This window comes from Salvelinus fontinalis, chromosome 18 (assembly GCF_029448725.1).
Source record: "Salvelinus fontinalis isolate EN_2023a chromosome 18, ASM2944872v1, whole genome shotgun sequence".
NCBI classification, from domain to species: domain Eukaryota; kingdom Metazoa; phylum Chordata; class Actinopteri; order Salmoniformes; family Salmonidae; genus Salvelinus; species Salvelinus fontinalis.
In genome coordinates, this window is record NC_074682.1 from 42,245,272 (window position 1) to 42,270,217 (window position 24,946).

Sequence of the window (24,946 nt, forward strand, 5' to 3'; positions counted from 1 at the left end):
TGATTTACATTTTTGAAATCTGTTCCAAAGTATTCCCATGCATGCACAACTATACATGAGATGCACTAACTGGATAAAAGTATGTGGCCACCCCTTCAAATTAGTGGATTCTGCTATTTCAGCCACACCCATTGCTGATAGGTGTATTAAGCACACAGCCATTCAATCTCCATAGACAAACATTGACAGTAGAATGGCCCGCACTAAAGAGCTCAGTAACTTTCAACGTCGCACCATCTTAGGATGTCACCTTTCGTGCTGTTATTGAGAAGTGGAAACGTCTAGGAGCAAGTAGTTGGCCACACAAGCTCACAGACTGCGAGCCAGGCCTAATCGCCCAACATCTGTGCCTGACCTCACTAATGCTCGTGGCTGAAAGGAAGCAAGTCCCAGAAGAGTGGAGGTTTTCATAGCAGCAAAGGGGGGACCAACTCCATATGAATGCCCATGATTTTGAAATGAGATCATTAATGACCAGGTGTCCACATACTAGTGTATATGTGATCATATACAAATGTAAACTAGATTTGAAATTATGTTTTAGTAAAATATTATATCTGTTTGGGCTTCTTGTAGTCAAGCTTCATAACTAACTATAACATCAATTGATGAGTTACCTGTAGTGTGAAACTGTCACTACGGTGAGTAAATGTTGCATACAAAGTAAATAATGTAATGTCAATTAAATAGAATAGCTAGCTAAATGGCTACAGTGCTAATTTACCCGTGCATTACTGAGAACTTCTTGAACATTCTAATATCTATCAGGCCCACGATTGCGGATACAACAAGATAAAGTCAAAAACACCACCTTTAACGATTTTTGCTACAATCCTGTCCTTTTTCCCTTTGCCAAACTCACTGGATTATATTATTTTAACAATATAGGACAGGAGACGACTGCTTTAATGTTGCTCTCAAAGAGTATCTGCCTAAATTGTAATTTAGTGGTAGTGCGTAGTGGTCCCACATTTAATTGAGCAAAACATCAAGTAAAACTCTGTTAGTTTACTAACAACTGTTTTGCATAAACTGTACATGTGGAATATCATGTGCATAGTTTGTGCAAATCTGCATAGTTTGGTAAAACCAGACGTTTAACACTGATCACAGATCAGTTTTTATTAAAGGAAATATCGCAGTGCATACAGGGATAGCAGATACCAGAGAGAGGTCAGAGAAACACAGATTGCGAAAGATGTCGGTCCATTGTCTATCGTCTTTGGGTCGCTGTAGCAATGTGGCATTCCGTTCTTCCAGTGGAATGGTGGTAAGGCTGTGTCCATTTGAACGATTGCCTAATAAATAAATGCGGGTTGTTGATCGTTTCGAACGACGTGCGCTTGGTTGTCAGCTAGCATACCCATAGACACTAATTGCTTTAGCAAAGATTTGTATAACTAACCCAATATCGACCAGAGCCTGTTGTTTCCAATGGGAGCAAATTAATCATAGTGGGCAGAACAATCAAGGGGATGTGCAGAGCCAAGCACGAACTAATGAAATCCTATTGGCGCGTTCAAGCATATTTCATTTAGGGAATGATGTGCCCGTGTGCAATAACTCAATTCGCCCTTGCACTCCTAAACAACGCAATTTTGTGAAACTTTGGCAAAGGTTAGTCTACAAAATGCAGAACACTATTTGTTACAGATTACAGTTTTGGAAGCAGAAAAGTGTGTAGATCAGCAGAATGTTGGCCAAAATCCATCTCACTCCATTTATCCCATTTAATTTCCTCTCATCACCATATTGGTAGTGAGTGTGAACGCCAACCGGATGCTTTACATTTATACATCCGGTAAAATATCTGGCACATCTGTGTCTCTTTTGACGATAATATCTTCTGATCTTGGATATTTTGTTAAGAGCCCTGACGCTTACTCTAAACATGAACATCCATCGCATTCCGTATGTTTTTGGAATGATAAGGAATGTATCTTTCATATCGGCGAGGGAAAAAAATGTTCAATTACTGCACACCTTTTTATAGGGTTAGGGTTCCCACAAGGCCACATTTCCATGTTACAGCGCTTGTTTACGGAAGACGGACTACCTGTGCTAATTAACATAAACTCACCCCATTCCGTATAAATGTGTGCAACCGCAACATTCAGACGAGGCTACAAAGAAAACTAATGGGACTGTGTTGACTTCAAAATCGGGGGTGTGAACTAGGTTTCTATTCAAGCGTTGATCGACATGGTAATGCCTCTATAATATTGGAGAAAAGTTGAAAAAACGGACCCTCCGTTACATCGTGACTTGTCATGTCGTAAGTACAGCAAGCATAAAGCAACTATTTCTACCTTACAATCTCTCTCCACAGGTGTAGCACTTCTCTCATCGTTTAAAAACAAGAAATGGACAGTGACGGGCTAAGGGGGGATACCTAGTCATTTTTTTGCATCATCATTGCATGCTATCATCATTCTCAAAGCAGCTGTTTACTTCTAAGATCACTTTAGCACCGCCCTAAACTCGATTCAAATTCGACACAAACCTTCAAATAGGTATGTAATGACACATTATATAAACTCTTTATAGTGTTTTATTTACATTTTAGAGGTGATAAGTTGGACAGATTGAGTGAAAAAAAAGCATTTTTTCCCACACAACATCCCTCCTTCTCACTATCACTCATTAGTTTCGCTTCCCCACCCGCCATTTTTAAAAAGACCTGACGGGGCTCATTGCCTGCTTGAATTATGCAGAAACGGGCACCGTTTTTGTCATGTAATTGATTCTGTTGGAAAGGGGAGAAATTGTGCTTTACAGTGGTATTGACATTACAGTTGATCTGGAAGTATTACGTTTTTGGGGCGCTAAAATAAGGGCAATTGTACGGACCAAGGCGATGTACGATTTTACGTTAGCTATTTGTGTCTCCTAACACTTATTTTTTATTTATTTTTTTATTTCACCTTTATTTAACCAGGTAAGCAAATTGAGAACACGTTCTCATTTACAATTGCGACCTGGCCAAGATAAAGCAAAGCAGTTCTACACATACAACAACACATAGTTACACATGGAGTAAAACAAACATACAGTCAATAATACAGTGAAAATAAGTCTATATACAATATGAGCAAGTGAGGTGAGATAAGGGAGGTGAAGGCAAACAAAATATATATATAAATAAATAAAAAAATATATAAAAAGGCCATGGTGGCGAAGTAAATACAATATAGCAAGTAAAAAAAATAACACTGGAATGGTTGGTTTGCAGTGGAAGAAGGTGCAAAGTAGAGATAGAAATAATGGGGTGCAAAGGAGCAAAATAAATAAATACAGTAGGTAAAGAGGTAGTTGTTTGGGCTAAATTATAGATGGGCTATGTACAGGTGCAGTAATCTATGAGCTGCTCTGACAGCTGGTGCTTAAAGCTAGTGAGGGAGATAAGTGTTTCCAGTTTCAGAGATTTTTGTAGTTCGTTCCAGTCATTGGCAGCAGAGAACTGGAAGGAGAGGCGGCCAAAGGAAGAATTGGTTTTGGGGGTGACCAGAGAGATATACCTGCTGGAGCGCGTGCTACGGGTGGGCGTTGCTATGGTGACCAGCGAGCTGAGATAAGGGGGGACTTTACCTAGCAGGGTCTTGTAGATGACCTGGAGCCAGTGGGTTTGGCGACGAGTGTGAAGCGAGGGCCAGCCAACGAGAGCGTACAGGTCGCAGTGGTGGGTAGTATATGGGGCTTTGGTGACAAAACGGATGGCACTGTGATAGACTGCATCCAATTTATTGAGTAGGGTTTTGGAGGCTATTTTGTAAATGACATCACCGAAGTCGAGGATTGGTAGGATGGTCAGTTTTACAAGGGTATGTTTGGCAGCATGAGTGAAGGATGCTTTGTTGCGGAATAGGAAGCCGATTCTAGATTTAACTTTGGATTGGAGATGCTTGATGTGAGTCTGGAAGGAGAGTTTACAGTCTAACCAGACACCTAGGTATTTGTAGTTGTCCACATATTCTAAGTCAGAGCCGTCCAGAGTAGTGATGCTGGACAGGCGGGCAGGTGCAGGCAGCGATCGGTTGAAGAGCATGCATTTAGTTTTACTTGTATTTAAGAGCAATTGGAGGCCACGGAAGGAGAGTTGTATGGCATTGAAGCTCGCCTGGAGGGTTGTTAACACAGTGTCAAGAGAAGGGCCAGAAGTATACAGAATAGTGTCGTCTGCGTAGAGGTGGATCAGAGACTCACCAGCAGCAAGAGCGACATCATTGATGTATACAGAGAAGAGAGTCGGTCCAAGAATTGAACCCTGTGGCACCCCCATAGAGACTGCCAGAGGTCCGGACAACAGACCCTCCGATTTGACACACTGAACTCGATCAGAGAAGTAGTTGGTGAACCAGGCGAGGCAATCATTAGAGAAACCAAGGCTGTCGAGTCTGCCGATGAGGATGTGGTGATTGACAGAGTCAAAAGCCTTGGCCAGGTCAATGAATATGGCTGCACAGTACTGTTTCCTATCGATAGCGGTTAAGATATCGTTTATGACCTTGAGCGTGGCTGAGGTGCACCCATGACCAGCTCTGAAACCAGATTGCATAGCGGAGAAGGTATGGTGGGATTCGAGATGGTCGGTAATCTGTTTGTTGACTTGGCTTTCGAAGACCTTAGAAAGGCAGGTTAGGATAGATATAGGTCTGTAGCAGTTTGGGTCTAGAGTGTCTCCCCCTTTGAGGAGGGGAATAACCGCAGCTGCTTTCCAATCTTTGGGAATCTCAGACGACATGAATGAGAGGTTGAAAAGGCTGGTAATAGGGGCGGCAACAATTTCAGCAGATAGTTTTAGAAAGAAAGGGTCCAGATTATCTAGCCCGGCTGATTTGTAAGGGTCCAGATTTTGCAGCTCTTTCAGAACATCAGCTGACTGTATTTGGGAGAAAGAGAAATGGGGAAGGCTTGGGCGAGTAGCAGAGGGGAGGGCAGTGCTGTTGACCGGGGTAGGGGTAGCCAGGTGGAAAGCATGGCCAGCCGTAGAAAAATGCTTATTGAAATTCTCAATTATAATGGATTTGTCGGTGGTGACAGTATTTCCTATCTTCAGTGCAGTTGGAAGCTGGGAGGAGAGTTCTTATTCTCCATGGACTTTACAGTGTCCCAGAACTTTTTTGAGTTTGTGTTGCAGGAAGCAAATTTCTGCTTGAAAAAGCTAGCCTTGGCTTTTCTAACTGCCTGTGTATACTGGTTTCTAGCTTCCCTGAAAAGTTGCATATCACGGGGGCTGTTCGATGCTAATGCAGAACGCCATAGGATGTTTTTCTGTTGGTTAAGGGCAGTCAGGTCAGGAGAGAACCACGGGCTATATCTGTTCCTGGTTCTAAATTTCTTGAATGGGGCATGCTTATTCAAGATGGTGAGGAAGGCATTTTTAAAAAATATCAAGGCATCCTCTACTGACGGGATGAGATCAATATCCTTCCAGGATACCTCGGCCAGGTCGATTAGAAAGGCCTGCTCGCTGAAGTGTTTCAGGGAGCGTTTGACAGTGATGAGTGGAGGTCGTTTGATCGCTGACCCATTACGGATACAGGCAATGAGGCAGTGATCGCTGAGATCTTGGTTGAAAACAGCAGAGGTGTATTTGGAGGGCAAGTTGGTTAGGATGATGTCTATGAGGGTACCCGTGTTTACGGAATTGGGGTGATACCTGGTAGGTTCATTGATAATTTGTGTGAGATTGAGGGCATCAAGCTTAGATTGTAGGATGGCTGGGGTGTTAAGCATGTTCCAATTTAGGTCGCCTAGCAGCACAAGCTCTGAAGATAGATGGGGGGCAATCAGTTCACATATGGTGTCCAGAGCACAGCTGGGAGCAGAGGGTGGTCTATAGCAGGCGGCAACAGTGAGAGACTTGTTTTTAGAGAGGTGGATTTTTAAAAGTAGGAGTTCAAATTGTTTCGGAACAGACCTGGATAGTAAAACAGAACTCTGCAGGCAATCCTTGCAGTATATTGCAACACCGCCCCCTTTGGCCGTTCTATCTTGTCTGAAAATCTTGTAGTTAGGGATGAAAATGTCAGAATTTTTGGTGGTCTTCCTAAGCCAGGATTCAGACACGGCTAAAACATCTGGGTTGGCAGAGTGTGCTAAAGCAGTGAACAAAACAAACTTAGGGAGGAGGCTTCTAATGTTAACATGCATGAAACCAAGGCTATTACGGTTACAGAAGTCATCAAAAGAGAGCGCCTGGGGAATAGTGGAGCTAGGTACTGCAGGGCCTGGATTCACCTCTACATCACCAGAGGAACAGAGGAGGAGTAGGATAAGGGTACGGCTAAAAGCTATGAGAATTGGTCGTTTGGAACATCTAGAACAGAGAGTAAAAGGAAGTTTCTGGGGGCGATAAAATAGCTTCAAGGAATAATGTACAGACAAACGTATGGTAGGATGTGAATACAGTGGAGGTAAACCTAGGTAATGGGTGATGATGAGAGAGATATAGTCTCTAGAAACATCATTGAAACCAGGTGATGTCATCGCATATGTGGGTGGTGGAACTGAGAGGTTGGATATATAGTGAGCAGGGCTAGAGGCTCTACAGTGAAATAAGCCAATAAACACTAACCAGAACAGCAATGGACAAGGCATATTTACATTAAGGAGAGGCATGCTTAATCGAGTGATCATAAGGGTCCAGTGAGTAGAGGTTGGTTGGGGGCACGGCGATCCAGACAGCTGGCCGGGTAGCTGGCTATCGGTAGCAAGATAACATAGGATGGAGGTCTGTTTTTATTTTATTTATTTTTTATTTTTTTGTCACCTCGTTCGTTTCTGTCGGTAGATTAGTGGGGTTCCGTGTGGTAGAGGGGATCGATCCAATTGGCAAAATAGATATTGTGACCCAGGAAAAAAGAAAAAAAAAATTGTCCGGTATATTTATTTAGATAGCAGCCGATAAGACAGCTAATAATTAGCAGATGGGTATTCAGAAACGTCGCAATGGAAAAGCCTGTTGAAACCACCTCGGACAATTACGTCGGCAGACCAGTCGTGATGGATCGGCGGGGCTCCGTGTCGGCAATAAAGGGTCCAGTCCAATTGGCAAAAGAGGTATTGTAGCCCAATAATTCGCTGGTAGGCCTCTTCGGCTAGCCGGCAGATGGGCCTAGCTCGAGGCTAGCTCAAGGCTAACTGGTGCTTGTTTCGGGACAGAGGTATTAGCCAGTAGTAGCCACCTGGTTGCAGCTAGCTAGCGACGATGATCCGGTGTAATTGTCCAGAGCTTGCGTCAGGAATCCGGTGATGTGGTAGAGAAAAAGCAGTCCTATATTCTCTGGGTTGATATCGCGCCTGCAGACTGGCAGGTATTTGCCCGAGCTGAAGCTGGCTGGTGTCCGAGTTAAGGGCGAAGACCGCAGCAGTGGCTAACTGACTACTAGCTAGTAGCTAGTTATCTGGCTAGCTTCTGATTGGGGTTACGTATAAAAAGTATAAAAAATAGCAGATCCGTACCACATTGGGTGAGGCGGGTTGCGGGAATGTATATTCAGTTCCAAGATGGAAAGTGAAATTAAAATATATACGAAGTGTATACAAAAAATACGAGGACTATTTACGCGGGACAAGACAAGACAAACACACGTCCGACTGCTACGCCTTCTTGGAACATTCAATCCTTATGTGTAAATGGAAGGTACGCCACAATCGTGTTGTCACTGAAAAATACTATGGTTGCAACTGTTAGTGTACAGTACTTGTATATTTTCAATTTGTTAACTTATTTGTGATATTAAAGTAGAGGGATTTATGTTTCTAGAACTGTAATATTACAGCAAATGAGAATCGATTCACATTTAAATTGAGTATTTGGTTGTTTTGGCTTCTTCTGTGGAATTTATATGGCGGTTGGCAACCAACTTTAAGGTGCATTACTGCCTCCAACTGGACTGGAGTGTGAACCAGAGACGGAACTGAGGGAAGGTCTGAATCCTACCCATTATTCTCTAAGTCTAAGGAAATAAAATGCATAATTAAATACTACATCCCCTGAAGATGAACCCCAGCAGTTAACTTAATATTGGCTCTTCAACCCCATTACTCCTTAAATCGAATAACAATCTCTTTCCCTCCCATATTGCTGGCACTGAAATATGTGTTCCACTGTCTCCGTCTCTTCCTGACAAGGATCACACTTCCCAGTCAGATGTTTTCCTACCAATTTCAATGTACTTTTGAGCCTTGTGATTACCCTTTCCTCCCTTCTCACCTCGACCTGAGGACCTCCCTGCATCTTTTGCTGGTGTCTTCCCTTTCACTCCCTGTTCCACAAATCTTTCCATTTGTCTTTAACCACTTTTTTGTATCAACTCCTTGGGTTCTGCTTTACTAATTGACAATTCCATCTCAACATTAGGATGTTTAAGAGCCTGCTTGGTGTTCACATCCACCTCCTCTTTCCCCTCTACTCCCACATGAGCTGGTACCCAGAGGAACATCACAAGTAACTCCATCTTTCTCACCCTAGTCAAGCACGACAAAACCTCATATGATACAGTCTGCTCCGAGACACAAATTAATTTAAGCTCATCAGTGCTGCACTGGATTCAGAAAAGATGACTACCCTGTTTGTCCTCAAATCCTCCACCCACTCTGCAGCCAAAAGTATGGCCAGCAACTCCATTGTGTAAACATATACATTTTCCATTGCTCTTTTTGTCACTGCCACCGTAAACTCAGGAACACTAAAAGCTACACCTGTCCTCCCTAGGTACTAATGTTTGTTATCAGTGCTGTCATTTGAGTATTTAATTAGCTACCTTTCATCAGTGTATCTAGGCACAGTACTTAGTAGTTGTTAGCTTATATTACATTACCTAGCTAGTAAAGTAAACAATAGAGTAAAAAATATAAAAATACTTATTGTCACACACACTGGACAGTTTCAGTGTAATGTGTTAGAATGTTGTTTGATCTTGATTAATCTGCTTGTCAATACTTCATATGGAGGTTTTGTTCACAAGTTTAAAATTAAGTAAATATGGGCTGGATAAGTAGTGTAAGGTAATGTGACCTTTAGGGGGACTGTTATGGCAATGCCACAAAATACACTATGCCACCTTTCCAACTAATTTCTGCCCTGTTAGAGCTGCCCTGGTCAACTGTAAGTGCTGTTATTTTGAAGTGGAAACGTCTAGCCTCCAGTCTTCTGGGATGGCTTTCAACTAGATGTTGGAACATTCCTGCGAGGACTTGCTTCCATTCGGCAACAAGAGCATTAGTGAGGTCGGATACTGATGTTGGGCGATTAGGCCTGGCTCGCAGTCTGTGTTCTAATTCATCGCAAAGGTGTTCGATGGGTTTGAGGTCAGGGCCCTGTGTAGGCCAGTCAAGTTCTTCCACACCGATCTTGACAAACCATTACTGTATGGAACTAAGGGGCCTAGCACGAACCATGAAAAACAGCCCCAGACCATTATTCCTCCTCCACCAAACGTTACAGTTGGCACTATGCATTCAGGCAGGTAGTGTTCTCCTGGCATCCGCCAAACCCAGATTAATCCGTCAGACTGCCAGATGTTGAAGTGGGATTCATCACTCCAGAGAACGTGTTTACACTGCTCCAGAGTCCAATGGTGGTGAGCTTTACACTACGCTTAGCATTGCACATGGTGATCTTAGGCTTGTGTGTGGCTGTTTGGCCATGGAAACTAATTTCATGAAGTTCCAGATGAACAGTTCTTGTGCTGATGTTGCTTCCGGAGGAAGTTTGGAGCTTGGTAGTGAGTGTTGCAACCGAGGACAGGCGTTTTAATTAAAATCGTTTTTATGCGCTTCAGCACTCGCTGGTCTGTTTTGTGAGCTTGTGTGGCCTACAACCTTGCGGCTGAGCCGTTGTTGCTCCTAGAGGTTTCCACTACACAATAACCACACTTACAGTTGACCAGGGCAGCTCTAGCAGGGCAGACATGTTACGAACTGACTTGTTGGAAAGGTGCAGTGTTGAAAGTCATTGAGCTCTTCAGTACAGGCCATTCTACTGCCAATGTTTGTCTATGGAGATTGCATGGTTATGTGCTATCAATTTTTATACACCTCTCAGCAACGGGTTTGGTTGAAATGGCCAAATAGACAAATTTGAAGTTTTTCCACATACTTTTGGTCATGTAATGTAGGTCTGAATGGGGTTACAGACCTTGCTCCACCAGGTATATTTCTTCTGATCTAGGATCAGCTTATCCTTCCCCTGTCTAGCTGGGAATTCTCAACTCCACCACCTTCAGTGGTGATGAGGTTTGGCGGAGTAGTGTGCCTCCGACTATATCGAGTCAGTGGTATTCGATACTTCAAAAAATATCCCTTCTTTAATGTGCACCACATTGTACCTATGTTTGTCCTCTGTAAAGGTGTTTTCTTTTGGTGCTGCAATCTGTCGTTTTTTATAAAAATGTAATTCTATGTGACCTCTGCCAAATTGCGCAACGTAATCCACTGTTTTCCAATGGTGTATGAAATTAGTGACTTCAAATATGCACTACCACTAGATACTTCTATAAATGTCAATTATTTAACGCTTACTGTGTACCTGTGCTTGTCCTGATTTGTTATAGAGTTGGAATCTATAGATTTTATTAAAAAAATTCACTCTGTTTCCCCTGCCAAAATGAAAAAAATGTTCCGTGCTATGACAGGGTTGCTCCTTCTCCGTTTATCAAACAACGGCTCACTTGGCAGAGGTCGCAGTTTGCTGCACGCACAAAACAAGTATTAGAGAGCAGGGATCTTGATCTATGACTCGGGATTGATTGTTTCTGCTGTAACCAAGAAGCTTGATCTTGCAAGCTAGACACTTAGTGAGCAAGTTAGCAAACCAAATGCATAGCTGGAGCCCTGTGCTTGAGCGAAATTATTTGACCTTAGTGAAACTAGTGGTGATTTTAGCATTTAAATCTTGGTGGGGCAAAAAAACTAAAAAGTGGAATGCATGCCAGCAAAGCCACTACAAAACACAATACATTAATTTCCCTATAACGGTGACCACAAACTGTTAGGGCCTACATAAATGTGTCCCAACAGCAGTCCCAACACCTTACCACTGCTACACCTGGCTATCAGCGGAGCCTTGTCTGGCAGCGAAACAGTTCATTCAGCCTCAATTACTGCCTTTACTGGCTGACTTGCTTAAACAAATGTGGTTTCTAATGACAATTGAGATGTACAAACTATGGCATAAGGGGACGACGAGCGAATAAGAGGCCATCTGTAATTTCGATTAAGACGAGCGAGCTAGGACGGATGTAGTCAATATAACTATTTGTTCAGCACTTTTGAAATGAACAGCGACAGAATTCAGAACATAGGCCGTTCTTAGTGTTCTCCCTGTACATCAAGTTAGAACCGTAGGATAAATTAAAGGGGGCATATAAGCAGACAATGAAAGCTCTCACAATATTCGATTATTACATTTCTCTAAAACAGGTTATACTGTAGGCTACATGTGCACCACCAAGTCAGTACAGTAGGTGAAATTAAGAGGGGTTAATAGACCAAATTATTAGGGTGAGGCACATGGACTACTAACATCTTACTACACAACATACACTTAATATTATTTCTTATCTACAGTATAAATATTTCCATAGCGTATTACATCATTTGTGCTGCAGCATGCAATACATTTTTGGACTCACCTTTGTTGTCCTGTGCTCACTTGAACAGGAAAGGGGTGCGGTGGTCCTTCGTGGGCAAATTTTGTCATGAAAGTCTGGCATTCTCTGGATTTATGGTGCTTTCAAAACAACTGGGAACTCGGGGGGGAAAAAACAAGGTTGAATCATGATGACGTCATTGATCTTCAGATCGTTGCTCTAGAAAGAGGATGGATTTACAGTTCCGCGTTGGATGACAGTTCAAAACGTATTTTCCTAGTTGGAGCTCGTTTATTCCTGACTTCCCAGTTGTCTTTAACTCACTGAAGTCAAGTTTTTGCAGTTCCGAGTTAAGTTGTTTTGAGCGTGGCACAAATCATGCTTCATTAACAGCATGGCCAATGTTGAATGTTTATCATTTTAAACTTGGAAAAGAGCCCCTTAATCCCAGATTTGGGACCACACAACCACTCCACTGAATAGCAGGCTAGTGATTGCTTTGCAACGCTTGCAGTTAGCCACTGTCACTGATTCCTTCCAAACCACTCATTATTGAATTTGCGATTTCCAACTTATTGTGTAATGTTTGTGGCCGATGAGCACCGCTATGTTTTAGCTATAATTACATTGTTTGCAAACTGTTATGTGACATGTATTAATGCTAAAATAACATGCAAAACAGGCAAGCCCCCCACTAAAAATGCCCTGAATGATGGGTCACCACTGAGTGACATTTATAGTGATAAGATATTTAGCTGACAAACAGTAGTGAACTTCAAGTGTAACTTGATCACCTCTTGTGCTGCTCGAGTGGATCGTCATGAAGCAATTAAAAAATATATATAAACGGTATTGAGAAACAAACCATGGGTATTTCAAAATACCCCAGTATAGGTTATATACCAGGGCTCATCAACTAGATTTAGCCATGGGCTGAAGATCTTTTCTTTAGCATATAATCAGGGGGCCGGAACATAATTACAAATAATTTGTAGACTGCAAAAAGCCCAAACAGATATATTTAACTAAACATAATAATTTCAAACCCTGTTTACATTTGTATATGATCAGAGTATACAAAACATTAAGAACACCTGCTCTTTCCATGACAGACAGACCAGGTGAAAGTTGTGACATCTATAAGGGATAATCTGTTAGAGCCACTTCAATCAGTGTAGATGAAGGGGAGGAGAGAGGTTAAATAAGGATTTGTTGAGCATTAAAAGCCCAGCAGGTTGCAGTTCTTGACACAAACTGGTGCGCCTGGCGCCTACTACCATACCCTGTTCAAAGGCATTTAACTTTTTTGTCTTGCCCATTCATCCTCTGAATGTCACACATACACATGTCTCAAGGCTTAAAAATCCTTCTTGAACCTGTTTCCTCCCCTTCATCTACAGTGATTGAAGTGGATTTAACAAGTGACATCAATAAAGGATCATAGCTTTCTTCTGGTTGAGCAGGTGTTCTTAATGTTGTGTATACACTCGACACTGCCAATACACATTCTTCTACCAGGAGCATTGAGTCGTCATTCATGAAGAAGTTGTTCTATCCCACAGCTTGCAATGTGGTTCATGACAGACAGGCTAAGCTGTCCTCATTCTCTCTCCTCTGTTACTTCAGGCGGTTCGGTACGCCCAGACAGCGGCGGCCACAGCAACCCAGCCCAGAGTCAAGAAGTTCCAAGTGTACCGCTGGGACCCAGACACGGTGGGGGACAAGCCCCGCATGCAGACCTTTGAGATTGATCTCAACACGTGAGTACAGCCCGCCTTATCAGTTGAACACTTCCATTTGGTTATTGGAACAGGCACTTTGTAATTTATCACAGTTTCAGATCTTGTTAGTACAGACCTCCCCTTGTGTTTGGTGGTGATGGAGTACTCCTTGTATATAGACTCGTTATTGTTATTTTACTGTGCTATTTCCTTTTATACATTTTTTTTTACTCAGTGTGATTGGGGAAGGGCTTGTAAGTAAGCATTTCAAGGTAAAGTATACACCTGTTGTATTCGGCGCATGTGACAAATAAAATTGGATTTGTTCGAGAGGTAATCATGAGCACCCTTCATATGGAATTAAGGAGGATAATCCTGATACTTTGGACAGGTTCCCAGGTTCCCTTCCTGTTCTTTCTCCATCTGTCCAATCCTGTTGGCTCAGTTCTGGCAATGAGGCATTGTGACAAAAATACCCTGGAGTACGATCATAGTATGGATTTGTATAGTATACTGAACAAAAAATATAAACGCAACATGTTAAGTCTTTCTCCCATGTTTCATAAGCTGAAATAAAAGATCCAAGAAATTGTCCATACACACAAAAAGCTTATTTCTCTAAATGTTTTTGCACTAATTTGTTTACATCCCTGATAGTGAGCATTTGCCAAGATAATCAGGTGTGGCATATCAAGAAGCTGATTAACAGCATGATCATTACACAGGTGCACCTTGTGCTGGGGACAATAAAAGGCCACTCTAAAATGTGCAGTTTTGTCACACAACACAATACCACAGATATCTCAAGTTTTGAGTGAGTGTGCAATTGGCATGCCATCTGGAGGGATTTCCACAAGAGCTGTTGCCAGATAATTGAATCTTCATGTCTATACCATAACCCACCTCCAACGTTGTTTTAGAGAATTTGGCAGTACGTCCAAACGGCCTCACAACCGCAGACGACGTATAACCACGACCTCCACTTCCGACTTCTTCACCTGTGGGATCGTCTGAGGGGGTGCTTAGCTGTATTTCTGTCTGTAATAAAGGCCTTTTGTGGGGAAAAACAAATTCTGGTTGGCTGGGCCTTGCTCCCAAGTGGGTGGGTCTATTTTTGTTCAGTATATAGGTGTCAATCCTGTTCTCATACATCTTCAGTGTACAGATGTGGTTCTTAACAATAATTGGACTGTCTGCTTCCCTCCTTTCCATAGCTGTGGCCCCATGGTATTGGACGCCCTCATCAAGATAAAGAATGAGATGGACGGCACTCTGACCTTCCGTCGCTCCTGCAGAGAGGGTCAGTGTGTGGAGGGAAGTAGGGTTATTTTGGGGATAGTGATGAATAGAGGAAATGGTTGAGATGATTCTAGTGGTGAATCACTAATGTTCTTTGGGGAGTGAGAGAAGAGCTGGGATTAGTGTTCTTAAATGTTGGTTTACTGTGTTTTTGTTACGTTAGGGATTTAGATGTCGTCAAGTTTGGAAAGTGTGTCCAGGATGGAATTATCTTAGAACAGGTTGTCCAGGGGTGATACCAGATCAGCTAGGTTTATTCTAGTGACTCACTATCCTCCAATGGATATGCCCCAGTCAAGGAAAAATAACACGGATCCGTTCCTTTTGCAACTTCATATAATGTGAGTAAGGCAGTGTTTGTATGCGTTTGCTATGGTGCAGGTATCTGTGGATCCTGTGCAATGAACATCAATGGAGGCAACACACTGGCCTGTCTGAACAAGATTGACACCAACACCAGCAAGGCTACCAAGATCTACCCTCTGCCACACATGTATGTGGTCAAAGATCTGGTCCCTGTGAGTATCATCATTCCATACAAGCTTGTCACACACTGGCTGTATTATTTTAATTGTCAATCCCACATTAAAATTTGAGTGAGTTTGATGGCGTTCTTTTGGTTGCAGGACATGAGTAATTTCTATGCTCAGTACAAGTCGATCGAGCCCTACCTGAAGAAGAAGGATGAGACAAATGAGGGAAAGGAACAGTACCATCAGACTGTGGAGGACAGACAAAAACTGGTACTCCCAAATTACTTCTGATTCATTGGCAACTGTGTCCATTTTGTCAAAATGTCTTCTGTGCTCTCTTTCTTACTGTCCTGTCTCTCCCTGTCAGGACGGGCTGTATGAATGTATCCTGTGTGCGTGCTGCAGCACCAGCTGCCCCAGCTACTGGTGGAATGGAGACAAGTACCGTGGAACTGCTGTCCTTATGCAGGCCTGTGCTTTTGTGTATGAGTTTAGACTCGTCTGACTAGTTTGATTCAGAGTTGTTATATTTTGATCAACGGGACACTGATGAGTGAATGTGCGTATGCACCTTGGACTGTTTGTGAGCTCACATGTCTGTCCTTCTCCAGGCCTACCGTTGGATGATCGACTCGAGAGACGAGTTCACAGAGGAGCGTCTCTCCAAGCTGCAGGATCCTTTCTCTCTCTACCGCTGTCACACCATCATGAACTGCACTAAGACCTGCCCCAAGGTAACCTCTGTCTAATAAACATTACTCCTGCCTTCTAAGGGTAAACTTCACTGCTCACTAGCACTCACTTCTACTCCCATTGTTGTCAAATTCATCACCTCCTACTCTTACAGGGCCTGAACCCAGGGAAGGCGATTGCAGAGATTAAGAAGATGATGGCCACTTACAAGGAGAAGAAATCAGCTGTTGCTTGAACTCTGGGGTCATGACCCTTGACCCCCCCCCCTTCCCCCCTTAAATGAATCTACAATTAAGATGCCCTACCAGTGAGGTCTGCTGGGCTTGCACACATGTGAACTACACCAACTCCACACTCCAGCACTACATTGGACTCCAAGGGAACGGTTGGGAGGGAGAGATGTGAGACATGACCTGCTAACTTCACTAGAATGATGGTGCTTTCCTTGGTTCATTCCCATTGTTTGGTCTGGTGTGGGTGGGTTTGAGTTCAGAGGGTGACGGATTCACACACAAGAAATATGTATGTGATCCCTTGCTCGTCCATCATAACTATATACAGTTGAAGTCGGAAGTTAACATACACCTTAGTCAAATACATTTAAACTCAGTTTTTCACATCCTGACATTTAATCCTAGTAAAAATTCCCTGTCTTAGGTCAGTTAGCCACTTTATTTTAAGAATGTGAAATGTTAGAATAATAGTAGTGATTTATTTCAGCTTTCATGTCTTTCATCACATTCCCAGTGGGTCAGAAGTTTACATACACTCAATTAGTATTTGGTAGCATTGCCTTTAAATTGTTTAATTTGGGTCAAACATTTCAGGTAGCCTTCATCAAGCTTCCTACAATACATTGGGTGAATTTTGGCCCATTCCTCCTGACAGAGCTGGTGTAACTGAGTCAGGTTTGTAGGCCTTGCTCGCACACGCTTTTTCAGTTCTGCCCACAAATTTTCTATAGGATTGAGGTCAGGGCTTTGTGATGGCCACTACAATACCTTGACTTTGTTGTCCTTAAGCCATTTTACCACAACTTTGGAAGTATGCTTGGGGTCATTGTTCATTTGGAAGACCCATTTGTGACCAAGCTTTAACTTCTTGACTAATGTCTTGAGATGTTGCTTAAATATATCCACACAACTTTCCTACCTCATAATGCCATCTATTTTGTGAAGTTCACCAGTCCCTCCTGCAGCAAAGCACCCCCACAACATGATGCTGCCACCCCCGTGCTTAACGTTTGGGATGGGGTTCTCCGGCTTGCAAGCCTCCCCCTTTTTCCTCCAAACATAACAATGGTCATTATGGTCAAACAGTTCTGTTTTTGTTTCATCAGACCTTAGGACATTTGTCCAAAAAGTACGATCTTTGTTCCCATGTGCAGTTGCAAACCGTAGCCTGTCTTTTTTATGCTGTTTTGGAGCAGTGGCTTCTTCCTTGCTGTGCGGCCTTTGAGGTTATGTCGATATAGGACGTGTTACTGTGGATATAGATACTTTTGTACCTGTTTCCTCCAGCATCTTCACAAGGTCATTTGCTGTGTTCTGGGATTGATTTGCACTTTTCGAACCAAAGTACGTTCATCTCTAGGAAACAGAACGCGTCTCCTTCCTGAGCGGTATGACGGCTGCGTGGTCCCATGGTGTTTATACTTCCGTACTACTGTTTGTACAGATGAACGTGGTGACTTCAGGCATTTGGAAATTGCTCCCAAGGATGTTCCAGACTTGTGTAGGTCTACAATAAATAAATAAAAAATTCTTGGCTCGTTTCTTTTGATTTTCCCATGATGTCAAGCAAAGAGGCACTGAGTTTGAAGGTAGGCCTTGAAATACATCCACAGGTACACCTCCAATTGACTCAAATGATGTCAATTAGCCAATCAGAAGCTTCTAAAGACATGACATAATTTTCTGGAATTTTCCAAGCTGTTTAAAGGCACAGTCAACTTAGTGTCAATTTAGTGTATGACTGACCCACTGGAATTGTGATTTAAGTGAAATAATCTGTAAACAATTGTTGGAAAAATTACTTGTCATGCACAAAGTAGATGTCCGAACTGACTTGCTTTAACTATAGTTTGTTAACAAGACATTTGTGGAGTGGTTGAAAAACGAGTTTAATTGACTCCAACCTAAGTGTATATAAACTTCCGACTTCAACTGTGTGTATATATAAATATACATAACGGGAGTCTTTGTTTTAATGTGTAATAAATATAATGCTTTAATGCCTGCCGTTGTATCCCTGGTTATTATGCCTGCTTGTGATCAAACGTGCCTATACTATTTTGTTAAAAGTAATTTTTAACATCACATTAATTGTGGAGTGCTGAAGAATCATGTAAAACATTAAAATGTTGATGGGTTTTAAGATCAGCTCAACACAACAATAAAGCCCTGCTTTGCTTATTAAACTTTTCATGATCTGGTTGTCAGTCCTGCAGTTTGTATTTAGCTTTTTAAAGGTGATCTCTGCAAAATTACGTTGCCATGGGCAGCACCAGAGATATTGAGATGAGCGAGATGCACCACTTTGCTGTCACACAGTACTGCACATGTGCACGGGTTCGATTTACGCTGTATACAGCGTGGTAACCAGGGAACCAAAACAGTAGAGCACTCGTGCTTCATTGCTTTTAGTTGTTGCAGAAATTGAACAACTAGGCTTGTGCACTGTGTCATACACGTATGTGGAATTTCAATCCATGTCCTCTAGGTGTCAGCCTTTCACAGACTAATCCTGGAGTAGAGAGACATGCACACTCGTAGTGAAAAGGGAGAACAAAATGGGCCACTAGAATCAATCATGTCTACTGCGTTCAAACCTATTTATCCATCCTGAAGGTTAGGGGGTTTATGTGCAGTCAGTCAGTGCCATGGTCTCCTGACTGTGATTGGCGGGAGTGGGCGATGGGACAGACAGAGGCGGGGAAAGGGGGCTTGAAGGCGGGGCGTTACAATGTGGCGCTCGGTCAGACAGTGCTGAAGACGGACGCATGAGACTTGCGGATCGCCGGAGAAAAGAGAAATAACGAGAGGTAAGAGCTACACGTTGATACAAGTTATTAAAATGAATATGTCCAAATATTAAATAATTGCAAAAACATAGCATAAATGTATTTGTAATCATGTGTGCATTTTTTAAATTAATTTTAATATTTGACTTCAAGGGTCAAGGGAGTAGTAGGTAGGCTACAGAGTTGTGGAGTTTTTAACCATTTGTCATTGTGGTGTGCGATATGAATCACTTATCAATTATTTGAAATATGCATATACAGTATGTATCCATCATCAGTACTGGAAGTTATAGCCTACCTCTACAACTTTGATCAAATCACGCAAACTCTCCAAGTTCAACAATAGTATGGTCAATTCAAGCAGTGGTGACCTGTCAACTCTATAAACTGGTATTTTCCTTGCAATTCACGACATGGTTGGGTCTAATGGAATGTAGTTATTTGACAAGTATTTTAATAATTTAATTTATTCAGAATAGTACTTTATTTGAAGATTGTTCTAAACTGACTTGAGGTTGTTTATTGGTCTTCTGTTTATACTGGATGGGGCTATCTACACTCCAGGGGTGGGGTTATTGCTGGGGGCCATGACAATACAATGGAGAGGGGCTGGCCAACATAAATAAAACAGAGGAAAAGGAGAAAATGAATGAGGGCTATTAAAGAGTATTAGAGGGAGAGGGGAGGGGATTAGAGCCAAAAGATGGAGGGAAATTATATCCACTTTTCTTTTTACATAGCGCTTCAAAACAAACAAACTGTGTTTAGTAGGAATGAGAGGAAGGATAAGGAGAGACAGGGCTCTCCCCTTTCACGGTGGCATTGTTCCCAAGTCCTTATGCTTTGGGGGAGGGGGTCAGGGAGGGCTGGGGGGGGGGGAATGAAATGGGGTTGAGGAGGGGGGTGTAATAGCTCCCAGATGTGTGCTGTGAAAACATATGGTTTCCAATAGCCACGGTGATGCACAAGAGGAATGTCTGAACACACACAAACTTTTGGTGACATATACCTTCATACATACATATACACTCACACATTACAGCCAATCATATGCACATGTATGCCACACACCTCCACATCTCATAATATGAAACATTATATGTGATGACACTCACACATACACACACACTGATGATCACACGATAAGTGCACAAAACCCACATAAGCTGGACTGTCTGATTGTGTGCAGTACAGTTAAGCAGAAGCAGAGGAGTATTTGCTCATTCTACAAGAAAAGTGCTCTCTGCTTGAGAAAGAGAGAGAGGTGGGGGGGAGTAGTTAAGGGAAATGACAGAGGGTGACAGAGGGAAAATGAGAGACGTGGAGAGAGGGATATGGAAGATGGGGGAGGGTGGGGTAGAGGGGCTCAGTGGTTATTTTCCTGGAATTTAGCCACTGGTCTGTCTGCTTTAGAGCATTTCGCAGTGGAACAGAGAAAAGGAGAAAAACAGAGGGATTGTTAAGAAAGACAGACGTGCCACATTCTTTCTGTCCAAGTTTTCCTTTTTCCCCCTGACTTTATGGGGCCAGGGGAGGGCAGAATGAAGGAGAGAGTGGAGGAGGTGGAGGAGAGGTGAGTCCAGGGAAAGGGAAGAGGTGAGGCTAGAATGCAAGACAGGAGAGATGGAAGGGAAAAGACAAGAGGCCCATGGGTAAAGATTCTGAAAAGTGACATAGAAATACATCTATGGCACGTAAACACTATGTGACAGATCTCTCTATATCACTTGGAATCAGTAACTCATTTGACAATGTATAAGGTCTTCTCTCTCTTCCTCAGTGTCAGTCTACCTCCACACAGAAAGCGACCATGAGACTCTTCCTACTGCTCTCCATGCCAGGTGAGTCTAGCACACTGCACACTACATAATATACACAACATACACAACTCTACTGTAGTGTACACACAACAATAGACCAACCTAATACTCATTCTATACAATACTGTTTTTCACATTGTGCTTAGCACCACCACAAAACACTTGTCCAGCACCTTTGCCTAAACATTTAGCTAACTTTGCCTCAACAGTCCTTCTGCTAGCCCAGCCCCCACTCTACCAAGAACCCTTTCCTTTCCTGGGTGAGTTCATCCCTGTCATTATTACACTATCTGTCCATATGTACAAACACACCGTGACTCAGTACAGTCTCACCACATTTGGTCATTTTTGCCCCCACATCTTCTGTCTACCTGCCCTGAGGGTATACCATGTCAAATGTTCAATTTGACCAGGTAGATTGAAACATTTCATGTCCTGTGTGTGGTATGGAGAGCAGTAGGAAGACTCTCATGTTTGCTCCCTATTTTAAATTACATTTTTAAATGTAACCTTTATTTAATTAGGCAAGTCAGTTAAGAACAAATTCTTATTTACAATGATGGCCTACACCGGCCCAACCCGGACGACGCTGGGCCATGGGTTCTGTGTGGAGGTAGACTGACAGTGAGGAGGAGAGAGAAAACCTTATACATTTCCAATTGGCTCATTCATCCCCCATCTCTCCTCTGTAACTATTACCCAGGTTGTTGCTGTAAATGAGAATGTGTTCTCAGTCAACTTACCTGGTAAAATGAGGATAAAATAAGTCAAATACAAATAAATACACTATATATACAAAAGTATTTGGAAACCCATTCAAATTAGTGGGTTCAGCAACACCTGTTGCTAACAGGTGTATACATTTGAGCATACAGCCATGCAATCTCCATAGACAAACATTGGCAGTAGAATGGCCTTACTGAAGAGCTCAGTGACTTTCAACGTTGCAGCGTCATCGGATGCCACCTTTCCAACAAGTCAGTTTGTAAAATTTCTGCCCAGTTAGAGCTGCCCTGGTGAACTGTAAGTGCTGTTTTGTGTAGTGGAAACGTCTAGGCTCAGACGCAAAGTGGTAGGCCACACAAGCTCACAGAACGGGGCCAACGACTGATGAAGTGTGTAGCTCGTGAAAATGGTCTGTCCTTGGTTGCAACACTCACTACCGAGTTCCAAACTGCCTCTGGAAGCAACGTCAGCACAAGAACAGTTCATCAGGAGCTTCATGAAATGGGTTTTCATGGCCAAGCAGCCGCACACAAGCCTAAGATCACTATGCGCAATGCTAGGCATCGGCTAGAGCGGTGTAAAGCTCGCCGCCATTGGACTCTGGAGCAGTGGAAACGCGTTCTCTGGAGTGATGAATCACGCTTCACCATCTGACAGTCCGACGGATAAATCTGGGTTTTGTGGATGCCAGTAGAACGCTACCTGCACCAATGCATAGTGCCAACTGTAAAGTTTGGTGGAGAAGGAATAATGGTTCAGGCTAGGCCCCTTAGTTCCATTGAAGGGAAATCTTAACGCTACAGCATACATTGACATTGTAGACGATTCTGTGCTTCCAACTTTGTGGCAACAGTTCGGGGAAGGCTCTTTCATGTTTCAGCATGTCAATGCCCCCGTGCACAAAGCGAGGTCCATACAGAAATGGTTTGTCGAGACCGGTATGGAAGAACTTGACTGGCCTGCACAGAGCTCTGACCTCAACCCCATCGAAAGCCTTTGGGATGAATTGGAATGTCGACTGCGAGCCAGCATCAGTGCCCGACCTCGCTAATGCTCTTGTAGCTGAATGGAGGCAAGTCCCCGCAGCAATGTTCCAACATCTAGTGGAAAGCCTTCCCAGAAGAGTGGAGGCTGTTATAGCATCAAAGGGGGGACCAACTCTATATTAATGCCCATGATTTTGGAATGAGATGTTCGACAAGCAGGCCATGTAGTGTAAATGTAGTGTAAATAATGGTCATGTAGTGTAAATAATGTCACTAGTCTTTTGTAAATACCGCTTACTATTTCATCATTTGCTAACATCTTGAATATGAAGTAATGCATAAAGACAATCTCCTATACATTTCCTCTCAATTTTGAAAGCAGGTGGTCAATGTTATACGCTCAACACTTGCAACGTTTTATGTGAAATCCCCACTGTGCTTGAGTAGATCTCTGTTAGTCATCTGTCATGAAGGTCTGTCTGTCTGTCTGTCTGTCTGTCTGTCTGTCTGTCTGTCTGTCTGTCTGTCTGTCTGTCTGTCTGTAAGTTTTTCACAATATGTTACCAGTCAATGTAACAAAAGCATATCTCATACTGTACTGTTGTTCATTTTGCTTCACAGAGGAGTTTGGCCTTGATTATTTTCCTGGTAAGATACTTGTGTGAGCTTGTTACCTATATTACTCTGGTAGTATCATCAGTTTTGATAAAAACGTAGTTTTGATAAACTGATGTAGAAAGCTTCTCTGCCCTTTGATGATGTAGTGAAAACTCTCTTTCTCTCCCTGTCAGAGAATCCTGACACGGATGTCCAGCAGCAGGTCTTGTTACATGGTCCTCGACCATTCCCTGAGCCAGAACGCCCTGGTCCATCTGGTACGTACGCCCACCTCTCATTATCTACTCTTCAACATGTATTATCTACAGTTCAACATCTACACCCACTGCCATGTTCTTTTGTCACATTAACAGAAGTATTCCATTTCAATGGGAGTTGAGTTTCTGTTTTGTTTTCCAGAGCCAGAGACAGAGCCTACAGAACCTGGCCCCCTAGGTAAGAAACATAAGGAAAGAGAGAGGGGAAGTGAGGGCCCGTGTGTAAAGTGATTGATGAATGATTGGCTTTGTGTTGAAGTATTTTTGTGATATCTATAGGGTTGTATGTATTTTCTTGCATGGCTCACTTGTTTTGTGTTGTGTAGATTGCCGAGAGGAGCAGTACCCCTGCACCAGACTCTACTCTATTCACAAGCCATGCAAACAGTGTCTGAATAGCCTCTGTTTCTACAGGTATGCTACTGCACCTTCGTTTTTACCATGAGGGTATTGACAGTGGATTTATATAGTGTTCAATATCACACTGTAACCCCGTTCCTCTCTCCTCAGCTTGCGACGGGTGTATGTGATCAACAAGGAGGTGTGTGTCAGGACCGTGTGTGCGCATGAAGAGCTGCTAAGAGGTGAGGTCAGCCTACACTTGTGCCTCATTGTCTGGTTCATTGTGCACAACCCACTGTCCCTAATAAACAAAAGCACACACACGTACACCCACACGCAGACGGACACACTCAGACGTGGACGCGGACAGTACAGGAGCAAACTTGTAACCCTTCTCTCTCTCTCTCTGTAGCTGACATGTGCCGTGACCAGTTCTCTCGTTGTGGTGTAGCGGCGGTGAGTGGCCAGTGTGGGTCACTGGGGAGCAGCTGTGGGAAGAGCTGTGGAGGCTGTTGAGAACATGGACAAATCAGAGAGAACCCCAGCCCAAATACTGCCACATCTCTAGGGTCCACATCCCACCCCCTACACCCTTCTCTTCCTCTGTCCCATCTCTTTTCCTGTTTAATCTTCAACTGTATTCCACATAGTCTTTGGTTCCAAAAAACTCCTATTTGTTTATTTTCTCTACTTCTCTAGTGACTTTCCCTGTCATTCCCTTTTTTCATCTCTCTTTCAGAATTATACAGAATGCAAAGTGGGATCAGTAGAACGTGTGTCTGTCTAAACATATTATTTCATATTCAACAGAACATTGATGACTGTATAACGTAACATAACTGGTGCTATAAAATCACTAACATAATGGTGCTAAGGAATTGAAATCAGCACTCAAGAGATGCACATAAAACAATCTTGATCTTGTTTTTTTGCCTTACTGTATCCTATATTCTACATCATTGAGTGGTGTTTGTTGTTGTTTACTGTACCTTTGTTGAAATCAGTCATAGTAGTGAGGGAACAGCAAGAGTGGCAGCCACTGTGCACTGACCTCAACAACAGAGGCATTATAAACACTCAATCATCATCCCACTGCCTCTGCACTTCCTGGGTGGCGAACATCCACAATCAGACTTGAAGAGACGGATTCTGACCTGACGCCTGATCTCTCCTGAAAGTGTTTTTGTGTAACACGGTCGGTCATGTGACTAGAGCTACGGTGGCTGGTGACCTTGCAGTGAGTGCATAGTTTCACATATCAGTGGCAAGAAGTGGCGGCTCATAAATTGTTACTGTACTACTGCTTTGTAAAACCCTTTCACTATAATGGAGAAGAAAATAAATGTTTTTTTTACTACAACTTCAGCTTGGAGTGATTTTATTGTGATGAGT

At 42.8% G+C, this 24,946-nt stretch overlaps 2 protein-coding genes across 3 annotated transcripts; both read left to right on the forward strand.

Annotated features, from left to right (window-relative positions):
- The first annotated feature begins 1,121 nt into the window (after positions 1-1,121).
- On the forward strand, positions 1,122-18,212 carry LOC129815578 (succinate dehydrogenase [ubiquinone] iron-sulfur subunit, mitochondrial-like). The gene is made up of 8 exons (XM_055869515.1): positions 1,122-1,270; positions 13,224-13,357; positions 14,533-14,618; positions 14,999-15,135; positions 15,244-15,360; positions 15,458-15,559; positions 15,702-15,824; positions 15,938-18,212. The coding sequence occupies exons 1-8, from the start codon at positions 1,199-1,201 to the stop codon at positions 16,016-16,018; spliced, it is 852 nt and encodes a 283-aa protein (XP_055725490.1). The 5' UTR covers positions 1,122-1,198; the 3' UTR covers positions 16,019-18,212.
- Positions 18,213-18,559: 347 nt separating this feature from the next.
- On the forward strand, positions 18,560-24,914 carry LOC129815580 (microfibrillar-associated protein 2-like). Of its 2 annotated transcripts, XM_055869520.1 has the most exons (9): positions 18,563-18,826; positions 20,586-20,646; positions 20,835-20,885; positions 22,959-22,985; positions 23,129-23,212; positions 23,355-23,390; positions 23,539-23,626; positions 23,723-23,796; positions 23,967-24,914. In XM_055869520.1, exons 2-9 carry the CDS (start codon positions 20,616-20,618, stop codon positions 24,068-24,070), a joined length of 495 nt encoding a protein of 164 aa, XP_055725495.1. In that variant the 5' UTR covers positions 18,563-18,826; positions 20,586-20,615; the 3' UTR covers positions 24,071-24,914. The 2 variants fall into 2 exon arrangements, with proteins under 2 accessions (XP_055725496.1, XP_055725495.1); XM_055869521.1 differs by lacking the exon at positions 22,959-22,985 and having other exon boundaries at positions 18,560-18,826.
- The last annotated feature ends 32 nt before the right edge of the window (positions 24,915-24,946 follow it).